Source organism: Amphiprion ocellaris, chromosome 8, assembly GCF_022539595.1.
Source record: "Amphiprion ocellaris isolate individual 3 ecotype Okinawa chromosome 8, ASM2253959v1, whole genome shotgun sequence".
Classification (NCBI taxonomy): domain Eukaryota; kingdom Metazoa; phylum Chordata; class Actinopteri; family Pomacentridae; genus Amphiprion; species Amphiprion ocellaris.
This window is the reverse complement of record NC_072773.1, coordinates 32,228,342-32,240,766: the sequence shown is the minus strand read 5'-3', so window position 1 is coordinate 32,240,766 and position 12,425 is coordinate 32,228,342. Positions and strand designations below refer to the sequence as shown.

General features: G+C 40.0%; 2 protein-coding genes across 3 annotated transcripts; both read left to right on the top strand.

Moving 5' to 3' along the window:
• The first annotated feature begins 489 nt into the window (after positions 1–489).
• rpl10a (ribosomal protein L10a) lies at positions 490–5,244 on the top strand. Its single transcript, XM_023267801.3, has 6 exons — positions 490–599; positions 2,188–2,259; positions 2,335–2,415; positions 3,086–3,234; positions 4,750–4,922; positions 5,034–5,244. Exons 1-6 carry the CDS (start codon positions 505–507, stop codon positions 5,202–5,204), a joined length of 741 nt encoding a protein of 246 aa, XP_023123569.2. The 5' UTR covers positions 490–504; the 3' UTR covers positions 5,205–5,244.
• Positions 5,245–5,397: 153 nt separating this feature from the next.
• On the top strand, positions 5,398–12,375 carry si:ch211-163l21.11 (inositol 1,4,5-triphosphate receptor associated 2). 2 transcript variants are annotated; one of them, XM_035947055.2, is made up of 13 exons: positions 5,398–6,444; positions 6,523–6,586; positions 6,672–6,744; positions 6,833–6,860; positions 7,156–7,296; positions 7,383–7,514; positions 8,990–9,146; positions 9,235–9,272; positions 9,371–9,421; positions 9,508–9,581; positions 10,987–11,115; positions 11,959–12,063; positions 12,133–12,375. In XM_035947055.2, the coding sequence occupies exons 1-13, from the start codon at positions 6,433–6,435 to the stop codon at positions 12,281–12,283; spliced, it is 1,155 nt and encodes a 384-aa protein (XP_035802948.2). In that variant the 5' UTR covers positions 5,398–6,432; the 3' UTR covers positions 12,284–12,375. The 2 variants fall into 2 exon arrangements, with proteins under 2 accessions (XP_035802948.2, XP_035802949.2); XM_035947056.2 differs by lacking the exon at positions 7,383–7,514.
• Positions 12,376–12,425: the final 50 nt, after the last annotated feature.

Sequence of the window (12,425 nt, the reverse complement as noted above, 5' to 3'; positions counted from 1 at the left end):
TATCTTTTACATTTGATAGACAATATATATATATAGATCTTTTACATTTGATAGTTATATATGGGCATTAAACTAGAGAAAAATAAATAAATAAAATGATTTATGGGAGTCTGTGTTTCAAAATGTTTTAATCAGTACTTAAAACCTTGACAACAGAAAATGTAATAAAACTAGGGGAAAGTATGTGCAGCAGAGGTAGTCTAAAATTGTTTTTTAAAAATATTTAACTTCAGCATTCCCCCATGGGCAAAGAAAGAATAAAGGCTCCCTTTAAAACAATTACCAAAATTCCTTCATGTAACTAACTGCACTTTTAGAGTTTGACTTGTGTTTTTTGTGATATAATTTGATTGCAATTTACTTGTGCTTTTTTTTACCTCTTAATTTAATAACTTCCTTTGTTTTTATTTTTTAGCAGTATTTGTGACGTTCATATTCCCAGTTGTAATATAAAAACTTACGTTACCTCAGATTTTGTAGTCCTTTAGAAAATGGCGCTTATTGATGACGTCGCCGCCCCTCGCCTTTATTTTGCGTAACTTCCTGCAGCACTTCCTTTTCAGCGTAGTGCGACCAGCAGGACGAACCGCGAAGATGAGGTTAGACTCGATTTATCAAATAAATGTCTGAAAAATCAACTGCACACACGTTTAAACCAAAATGTATGACTCGTAGAAGCATGTAGAGTCATAATCTTAAGTGGTTTACATTTTATTTTGTTGAGTTTTCAGAATTAGTTGAAGCTTAAATCCAGCATGGCGCCGGCTCATCTACCGGTTTAGTGTCCAGTTACGTTTGATAAAATCCGCTGTCATCCACACATTTAAAATATAGTTAGGGTCACAATCAGCTGTCATATGAGTAGGTTAACTCTCCCAGGGAACATTTACTTAACTTTTTTTCGCTCTTTGCACCCATTTGGTAGTTTTTTCTGAGCTATGATGTAGCAGCTGTGCTAAACTGGTTTCATTGGGCCACTTCATTCTGCCTCCAGCACCTGAAACATTGGTGGATTAAAAAGCTGTCACCGGCTGAATGACAGCTAAACATAAGTAGTTATGTTTTGTTCCCTCGAACAACTCAGTGATACACAGCACATATTTTCATTTAGGGCCGTTGACAGCAAAACTTTATGCCAGTTCTTCATATCTTTGACAGAAGTTTGACAAACTGAATAACTGGTGAAAGGATGTTAGTTTTCAAGTTGAAATCCATCCTCTGATACTAATACAGGCTGCTGCATTGATTTTAGACATGAGCAGTAATATGATAACGTTATATATCGGTGATACTTACTCAATGCAGTAAGAAAACTGCTTAATAGCATTGTGTCACTTGAATGTATTAAATGCAAACCGCATGTTTAGATGATTGTTATATATTTCATGTGTATGTAAATGTGTGCTTTATTACTGTGTTAATGTTAAAATTATTATCTCTGTGTCTTCATATCAAGGCTAAAGTGGTTGAATTTACCCTCTGAACCTCAAGCAATTTGTATGCAAAAATACAAGAGCTGGATTTATTTTGAGGAAAAAAATTGAAAAGCTTTAATCAGCATGTACATTTTTTCCAATTGCCCACAGTAGTATCAGTACTGCAAAAAAGTATTTATCTGCATAATACCATACTTGTCCCCCTTTGTATGAAACCTGCAGGCCAGCTAAAGTCCCTGAAGTTTTGTTGATGGCAGCTGAGTCAATCATTTCTTCATGGTTGCACTGTGGAGGACAGAATAGTGTTTTTAACTGAATCTAGTCAGAACAGTTATTTTGGCAAAATTTTGAACAATATTTAGTTTGTAGTGATTGTATGATTTTTAGCTCAAATTTGGTTAATTTTTCTCACAGGCGAGTTATTAAAGGACCACTGCAAAGTTAAAATGCAACCTTTTTTTGTACGTTTCATGATAAATGGTGCACTATTAGCAAATTATTTAGAATGGTTGGGTTTTGAGGTTCAGAGGGTTAATATTATGTTTTTTTTTACAAAATTGATCTCTGAATTTGATATCCTGTTTCTTTTTAGTATTTGTATAGATATTGAGTTTATTGGCTGTATCTAGTGCATGTATATGTACAGTACTTTGATCAACTGTTTTATATACTGCTATATAAATAGTCTTGAGTTAATTCACTAATTATTGACTGTAGTGGCTTTAACTGGTTTTGTTATCTTCCGTTCCAGTAAGGTCTCCAGGGATACGTTGTACGAAGCCGTAAAGGAAGTCCTGCAGGGCTCCGTGGCCAAACCAAGGAAGTAAGTTCTCAAGAGTAAAGGTGTTGTGACAAATAAAACTGCAGGACGTATGTTTGACCTGTTGTCTGTCTGTAGGTTCGTGGAGTCAGTGGAGCTGCAGATCAGCCTGAAAAACTATGATCCCCAGAAGGACAAGCGTTTCTCCGGCACTGTCAGGTTCGACCTTTTACTGTCTCACCCAACCTTTTCCTTGTGTGCTTCCAACCCTGTCTGAATGTAAACACAGCCTATTATATGGCAGATTAAAGCTATAAAGTCCAGACAGGCCAGAGGCAGACATGGAGAAGTACTCTGGGTAGTCTGACTGAGCCGACTCGGCTTTAGCTGGGAAAGGTGAAGCAGACGGACCCCTACCCTGGGTCTTAAAACATGAGGGGAGGCTTTGAGTGGCGGAGCTGGTAAGTTCGCGTCCTCAAGCCGACCAATTTGCTTTGTAAAACCAAAGAGGTCAGCTGGACACCGACCACTCGGGTGGTATGGGTAAGAAGTTTTCTATTCCACAGTAAAATCAGGGCGGTGTCATCTGGTAACGGCAGAGTATTTTTGGTTCCATATGTAAAACAAGCAATTTTTTAAATGTCACCAATCAATCTTGTGTTTTAAGTGGTGATATGGTGAATTGTAAAGACCTGTAATTGTTGGCGTGTATAAAGTGTGCACATCCTAGCTGTCATTTCAACAAGTGAGAGTTATTTAAGAAATGCATTATGGATAATGGTTAAACGCAGGTCTTCTCTCAGCCATACCCTGCCTTCCTACCACCTGATGCCTCCAAGTTTGAAGTGTGGTCTCAAGCACTGCCGCTAACTGTTGTGTTGGTACGCAGGCTGAAGACTCTCCCCAGGCCAAAGTTCTCCGTGTGCGTCCTGGGAGACCAGCAGCACTGTGACGAGGCCAAAGCTGCCGACATGCCACACATGGACATCGAGGCTCTCAAGAAGCTCAACAAGAACAAGAAACTGGTCAAGAAGCTCGGTAAGTAGTGACATTATGACAAAACTTGCAGGATTTGCCTTCCCATTGGATCCACAAATTTGCCTACTGGGGAACTTTACAACCATTAAAACACATTTTAAGAGTTCCCTTAAGAGATTTTATGAGATAGCTTTGTGCACTGCCTGGAAGTGTATAGTGATAACATTGAAGTCTGATTCCCGTCTCCCCATAGTTAGATGGTTAATGGAAATGAACAGCTGCATTCCACTTGAAAAGATTACGTACACTCTAAGAAACAAATACAAGATTTTTCTGAAGATTTGGCAGCCTTGCTTGACCTACAGTGATACTTTGCCAACACCTTTATCAGACTTATAAAAACAATACCAGATTGATAGACCACAAGTCACCTGTAGAAGCCAGGACTATTTACACCCCCTCTTATTTTAGGTTCTATTTTTCATTTATTTTTATTTAACTATGACCTACTCGTTTTGAGTTAGGTACTCTTAGTTCGTATTGGTGGGGGGTGGGGGGGGGGGGATATTCTGTAATCTGTATTTTGTGTATGTTTTGTTAAATTGGAAAATTTTAAAAGAAAGTAGTTCAAAAAAAGAAGTTCAGTAAGAAGTTAAGACTGTTTGGGTGGAGGGATACTATGAAGTAAGTTTGACATAGCCAGGCTTTCTTTGTGCCAACGAAACAGAAAACCTAAATCAGGTCATAACGAGCACCACAACGGTGTTTATCAACTTGACTTTTGATCAATTCATCACCAGGCTCTGAGCGTGTTCTCTTAAAGGGGAACTGATTGTCTGCCACTTACTACCATAAAGAGAATTTGCTATAATGGAAAGCTCTGAAGAATATAAAAATGTATTGTGGTAAAAGAGAATGCTGGTAGAAAATTGTTAAACTTAAGTTAATATCTATATTTTAGCACTTGATGCACTCTAGTCCAGCAACTTATTTTTAACATTACAGCTGTTCAACTTTTACCTTCACAGGAGTGCATTTAGATCAGAAACTGTCCCTGAATGAAAGGTTCATGGAAATTGTTTTTAGGATTTGGTCAAATCAAAGTGAACTTAATGTTGTTGGTGGAATATCGTCTGTGGTAAACACCAATAGACTAATCCATTTGTTCATCTGTGTTGTATTGGCTACAATACCTGCATTCTAGTTGGTTTGGATTACTGTAGCTTCACGGCTTTGTTCAGTGCAATCACTCGTGTACAGCTCAGCTGGTTTACAGATACGTATCACATCATCTATATTCCCTTGTATGACTCATAGAAATCATTGTTGGGAAAATAAATTATGAAAAAGACACTTTTTGCTGCCAACTTAAATCTGAAACCCTGAACAGAACTGTCAGCGTCAGTTACCATGGTGATGTAGCAGGTTAAAAGAGACACCCTTGTGACACAGAAAGGCTCAACATACCTCAATAATCCAGTAATCTCGCTTTGTAGTACAACTCCTCTGATCAACAATGTTTAAAGGCTAACAGGCGTCTAAATTTTCCTCTCCTTTTACGCGGTCCTCTTTCAGCCAAGAAGTACGATGCTTTCCTGGCCTCTGAGTCTCTGATCAAGCAGATCCCTCGTATCCTGGGTCCTGGACTGAACAAGGCCGGCAAGTTCCCCTCCCTGCTCACCCACAACGAGAACCTTAACACAAAGGTGGACGAGGTCAAATCCACCATCAAATTCCAGATGAAGAAGGTGTGTTCATGCTAATAGTTTCGACATCCAGTTCCTTTTTATGAACGCTGCATTCTGTTGAATAAATGGAGAAACTGGGTCATTGAACAGCCACTCTGCTTGGTATTGTAGGTGCTCTGTCTGGCTGTAGCCGTCGGACACGTGAAGATGACCGAGGATGAGCTCGTGTACAACATCCACCTGGCTGTCAACTTCCTGGTGTCTCTGCTGAAGAAGAACTGGCAGAACGTGCGTGCCCTGTACGTCAAGAGCACCATGGGCAAACCCCAGCGCCTCTACTAAATCACAGCTTTTCTGTTAATAAAAGTGGACATGCTCCAAAGTTGATTGTCATGGGTGATTTTTTAAATTTTATTTTTAGTGTGTATCAGAAGGTTAATAGTTTGGATGCTTAACTTTTTCATGGGTTTCATGAGAATCAGACATTGAACATGTATTCACTGGAGAAGTCAATACCTACACATCTCAGACTCACCTTACAGGCTATAAAACAAACTTGTTCTGTCAATCTTGAATTGATATTAGGATAAAGAAATAATTGTAGGAAAAGAAATCCAAGGGGAGCTCCAGCTTAACACGTGTGATAGATGTGCAAAAAGTAAAACGCTAACAACATGGTACTTCGATTAAATGGACAGTAAAAATGACAGTTGATTGACATTTGGTAGTTACGTGTTTTACATGAAACTAGGAAAAATGAAATGTAATACACAGGAACAAAACTGATTAAGACTGAGCTGATTATGTAGTTAGAGATATAATTACCATTAAAAAAGCAGTGTCAGTGAATGCTAACCCTGGGTGTATTTCATAGAAGTAAATGTGCTTGACAAAAAAAACATTGAAGTATTCTGATGTGTTCAGCCTGTTAATCAGATCATCTTTCAGTTCATGTACAGTATCTCACGAAAGTGAGTACACACATTTCTGCAAATATTTAATTCTGTCTTTTCATGGGACAACAATGAAGAAGTGACACTTTGATACAATGTAAAGGAGTCGGTTTACGGCTTGTGTAACTAAATTTACTGTCCCCTCAAAATAACACAGGCATTAATGTCTAAACCGCTGGCAACAAAAGTGAGTACACCCCTAAGTGAAAATGTCCAAATTGGGCCCAGAGTGTCAATGTTTTGTGTGGCCACCATTGCAGAAATGTGAGGGGTGTATTCACTGTTTTGAGAAACTGTATATGTACAGTATGTTTTATAATTCACAGCATACTAGCATGTTAGATTTCTTACCCAGGGCAACACCAGCGTTTGTTAACACAGCTACCCATGAGCCTCTTGGGTCCTGCTCTGCTCTGACTGTGGATCTCTTAATAGGATTATCTATTCTCAGTACAGGAGAAAGCCAGAGGAAGAAATGAACCAAAGACGGACCTGTGAGAGCGTGTTTGTGTTTTCAGCAACAATGAAAACCCCACTGTCGGCTATGAGGTGGAAGATTTAATCAGCTTTTTCCAGAGTTAGACGCTTGGATCCATCAGTAGAGGACGGCAGTAGTGATGAACGCCGAGGTGAGTCTTGTAATCTACCTGTAAACACCTCATATCCAGAGCTTCTGTCTGCTGGTAACGTTTCTGAATGGTTTTCAGCCCGATGCAGAGACAAACAGTCCCAACCTGCCGGTGGTTCTGGACAGCGATGACAGTGAGGAAGGTAAAAATGTTCACTAAAAGTTCATATAAAGACTCTGAATGAGTGTGATGCCTTCAGGTTCAGACCGGATTCATGTTTCTGATAGAAACCAGCCAGGAGGAGCCGCCGGGCACCAGCTGGAGTGACCTCTCCATCATCGAACGTGTCGGCCTCAACAGGTGCAACATTTAACTGATACACGCAAAATTAATACATATTTAACAGATTTTCTTCCACTGAGCTTTCAAATATCTTATTTTCTCACAGTGTTGAGATGCCAGAGAAGGATTTGGAGGTGAGTCAGCAACACATGAGACACAGTTTAACTTTGTTTTGGTTAGATAAATATTAAATAGTGTGTCTGTGGCTGTTGTATCAGTTTGTAATGTTTTCGTTGTAACCTGTTTGTTTCGGGTAGTGAAGTTGTACATTTTGTGTTAAATTTATAACAAAACTGATGCTTTATTTTATTTGCACGCTCATTAAAATCACAGAAAAGTTACCGAGTCTCACCAGACAAAAGCATAAGCATCTAAAATGTGACCTTGCACTGAAAACCTCAGTAAATGATGTTTTTGTTGTCCTTCTAGGCCGCCTTCACTCAGATTTCTCTGGCGTTCCGCTGCGATCAGTACACCCTGAAGCAGAGGCTGCAGGCCGAGGAACACGCCCGGAACCTGGCCGAGGAGAACGTCCAGCTGGAGCTGAGCAGAGGCAGGGAGACTCTGGAGGTACTTGATGGGATGGATGAGGTGAAGTTAGTCTGCGTGATGCCAGCAGCAAAGAGGAACTACATGTGTGGCTGTTGTGCTTTCAGACTCTGAAGGGCCTGTGTCTGGACAGTAAGCGTAGTAAGATCCTGCAGAGGCTGGAGTTGTCTCTGGACATCCTGGGAGGGACCGTGGAGAGAATCTCCAACACAGCAGAGGTGCTGGGTGCTGTTCACCAGGTACACTCAGGCTGTCCATCCATCAATCTTTATTCATAGAGCACTTTCATACAACTAAAATGCAACACAAAGTGCTTTACAACAGATGAAAACATTACAAGAAAAAGCAGAAAACAGAGAAAACCCGTCCCTCCCACCCACCATCTATACATATATAACTAACTACACACAACTACACACACACTCTCAGCACTGACAGTAGGGAGACGTGGCATGGCACTGAGGATCGTGGAAATCGACACACTAGGAGGAGCTGCAAGCCATGCTGCTTTGATCCTGCTTCATTTTCAGATGGTTTGGTAGGATTTTAGATGCTCTTTTTTTCCATCCATCATCTATACACCACTTAATCTTCATTAGGGTCTCAGGGGGGCTGGAGTCTATCCCAGCTGACTGAGGGTGAAGGCAGGGGACACCCTGGACAGGTCACTGGTCTATCACAGGGCTACACATAGAGACAAACAATTACACTCACTTTCACACCTATGGACAATTTAGAATCACCATTTAACCTCAGCATGTTTCTGGACTGTGGGAGGAAGCTGGAGAATGTGGAGAAAACCTACACATGTACAGAAAGAACATGCAAACTCCATGCAGAAAGGCTGGAAAGCAAACCGGGGATCTTCTAGCTGCAAGGCGGCAGTGTTAACCACCAAACTACTGTTCGGCTGCTTTGATTTCATTTCTGTTTATTTGTTTATTAAAGGTTAAAACAGCAGTGAAACAAGAAGCATCAGCAGCAGCTGGTCTGAGTCAGTTATGCAGCAACTGTGAGGAGTAATAAAATACCAGAGAGTAGGAATAGTACTGCATTAGATGAAAACATTGCATGTAAGGATTTGTTTATATGTAAGTGAATTACTAAATATTATACAGCATTTAATAGACAGCCGGAAAATACTGGAGACACAGAATGTTGGTTGTTGGAAGGATTTGCTAATGATTACAAGTTTGATTTGAAAGGAAAATGTAAATAACATATTAGAAACATTTGAAGTCTTTCTAATGAAGCTTATTTCATTTGATCTGAGATAAAAGTCCACACTGCAAAATTCATAAACCTCATAAACAGCTTATAAGTTGTTATTTATGATGTTAATAATTGATCAGCCTGCTGTGTACAGTTAATCTTTATGACAGAATTTAAATGCTGGTCCATTTTTACCAAATTGCTGCTCTGCAGACTACTTTAAAGAAAAAAGGGTCCAACAGTCTTTATGATAATAGTAAACACTAACAAACAAACAGAAAGTACACACATACACATCTTAAAGGGAAACAACAGGCTACACCTCACTTGGAAGGACAGATGTGTGTTTGTTTAAGAGCATATAAAGACATCAGTCATCATTGAGTTCAATCTGCAGCACACGAGGAATACTTTATGTTCACATCCAAAGCTAACAGCCTCTTACTATAAAAACAACTGTAATCTCACTCCACTCTGATATTTTACTGTCTGCCTTCGACAGGAGGCTCGGGTGAGTCGAGCCGTTGAGCTCATGGTGGCTCACGTTGAGACTCTGAGGAGGCGACACGACAAAAATGTAGCGGAGCTGGAAGAAGCCAAGAAGATGGTGCAGCAGCAGAACTCCTGCAGAATCACCCGCGATCCTGGAGGATCTCTAGGTTTCTGACACTCTGGCCTGTTTTCTTGGTGTTTGTCTTGTTCTTCTATCACTCTAAATGTAACTTATCACTGAAACTGTTGTTGCAGATTCAGAGGACAACGACAGACCCAAGGGCTATAAGCAGGTGAGCAGATCTGTGGTTTTTTAGAGTCTAATATCAACGAATCTCCTCTTCCTTCCTTATATCTCTTATTTGTCTCTTCCCTCCTCATTTTTTAACAGAACAATCTCCGAAGAAGAGTCAGCATATCAGTCATTTCCAGCCAAGTCCAGGTGAGATGCTTTCCTCATGAACTCTCACTTTCTTCACAAACGTTATCATCCATAAATCAACATGAGTTTCCTCTTTGTCTGTACAGGAGAAGAGACAGCAGAGCTCAGAGTCCAGCTTCTTAGCTTTGACCAGAGACGACAGCTACGTAGTGGATGAGAGGTGAACGAGAGACTCAGATGTTTGTGGTTTAAATCTGAACCATATTCTAACATTTATTATCAATTTAGCATCATTTAGTATTTTTATTTTAACTGAATTTTGACACTGTCTGGTGCATTTTGCATCCTAGTTTGAACCGATCAGGTGTAACATTCTGACCACCTGTTTGATAAGTGATTCTTTTTATCCGACAAAGTTGTAAGGGTGATTGTTTTACCTTGCTGACATGTTTCGACTACATCTGCAGTCTTCCTCAGAGCACCATCTGACGTGTTGTTTTTGTCAGGTTTTATCAGTTCTGTCAGAATCTGTCTGACCGGCCACACCCCCCGCCGTCCGATGTGTCTGGAGGATGGAGTTTCAGGTGTTAGAGGGTGTAGATCCTCTCGTCTCTGTTCATGGAATCGTTGCTCCACTTTCAGATTTCTATGGCCTCTTTTATCCACCTCTTGTGCTTGTTGGCCTCTGATGTTACAATCCTCCCCCTGTCCCAGTCCATAATGTAGTTATTTCTCTTGCAGTGATCTGTGATGGCTGATTTTTTTGTTTTCTTGATCAGCTTTTTCTTTTTGTGTTCTTGTCGTCCTGCAGTCTCTTTTTCACATTCTGAAAGCTCTTCCTGTTTCTCCAGTGTGTGTTTTTTTGCATGATTTACACGGAATTTCATATATGATGTTCCATTTGTTGTCTGGTTCTATTTTGCAAGGTAAAACAGTTACCCTTACTAACTTTGTCGGATAAAAGAATTGCTAATCAAATATAAAACGACAAAAATGAACATAATCTATCTATTATGAACAGCTTCCTAATATTGTGTTGGTCTCCTTCATGCTGCTAAAACTCTTCTGCCCCAGTGGGGCATGGAACCACAGTGTCTTGTCCTGTGGCACCAGTGAATTGTGTGGGACCTACCTAGATCAGGCTTATCTTGGCACATCCCACAGATGCTCAATAAGATTTAAATCTGGGGAGTGTGGAACCCAGGTGAACAACCTAGCTCAGTCGTGTTCCCTGGGCCACTCCTGAGCAGTTTTTTAGGTTTGTCGGGGTGCATTGTCCTGCTGACGGTGGAAACTGGCATCAGGGACTGCTGTTGCCATGGAGAGTGGGGGGTTAGTTGACCTACAATGTTTAGGTCAGGACAAGAATGTCAGGATTCAAGGTTTCCCAGCAGAACGTTGCATCGTTACAAGATGATCGATGTTCTTCACTTCACCTGTCAGTGGTCATAAAGTTGTGGCTGATTTGTGTTTTTCTATTATATCATTTTTTATATTTTTCTATGGTTATGGTCATTTTATTCTTTCTGCTTGCTACTGTAACAATAGAATCACCCTTCGTGGATCAATAAAGTGTTTCTATTCTATAGTCTATGTTCTATTAATATCAGCATGTTTTGTTTCAGGCCTCTTGAACCAGATGAACCTCCACCAGAAGCTTCAGCAGCTCCTCCAGACCCTCCTCCCATCCCCATCCCCGTCCCAGAGTGCCCTCCGTCTAAACCAGCGACCGCCAGAAAGACACAAAACAAAAAGTAGGTTCAATACCAGACACACAGTGTGCTCTCTTGATTGTGATATATGTCATTACTGTTCTTTATCAACTCCATATTGTCATTTTCTTCTTAAATATTACACACTGTTTGCTGCTAACAGACCCAGATCAGTAATTCAGAGAGCAACTACTGTAAATAACAATAGATCTTATTCAAAAATGGCTTGATTTGTCATTGCAAAAACAGCACATTTCACAATAACAGAAATGATGATTATTAGTAGTATTGTCTGTGCTTTTCCTGCTTTGACAAGTCAAAATGTCTGCTGTTAAAATAATTTATCCCTCCAGAAACCAACTTACAAAGAGGCTAGGAAGTTTCTGGTGATGTTTCAATCATAAAAATGCAAAATTATGCCAACCTCTTTGTAAATGCAGTTATAGGAAGTAATTTGTCAGTTTGTTGTGATAAAGCTGGATTACTAACCAGGTAAAGCAGGCCTGACACCAACTGTAGTGTAATTTTTGCACAAATTTCTCTGGTGATTTGCATCACAAAGTGTAAAAACTGAAGTTTAATATGTTTAATATTCCAATTAGCAATATGCTAACATTGTTCAATAACAGTGTTTAATTAGACAATTAATACTGGTTGGTGTTTGCAACTTGAAGCAAAATGGACTTACAGAATAATAGATTTTTGCGTCTGATTTATCTTCTATCCCAAAAAAAACCTCACAAATTACCATCAACCGCCTCAACAAAAACTATTAGAGGCTACAGTAAATAAAACACGGTTACTTTTAGTGTAATTTTGCCTACATTGTGTAACTGTTGAATCATTTAATTGTTAAAATAACTAAGAGGAGCGCCTCCATTGCAGCTCCTCTCTGGACACTTTGCGACAGAGACACAAGGGCAAAGCGGCGTTATCGAAGAAAAAGGAAAAAAAGACAACAAATATCTACCAGCGGATCTCTGTGGGCACGTGAGTGAACATAAAGTCATACTTTTTAAAGCATGTTGATCACTGTGATAGTTAAACTGCTTTCTTTAGGAACGGATCCCTGAAGAGGAAACACCACCTGACTCAGTGGATGTATCGCTGTCGATGGGCTCTGATCTGCACCTACCTGTTTGTGCTTTTCTTTGTCGTATCGCTGACTTACTTCTTATGGAAGCTTCAGGATGGAGCTCTTGAGCCGTGATCTGGCCTTTTGTGATTCTGTACATGTGAATGACCAGTGTGTGTTGTCTGGAAGGCTCTTTGTATGTGAATATAAACTGTTTTGATGCTAGACTTTATGGTTATGTGTTTTAGCATCTTTTCCTTCAAGATGAGAACTCCAC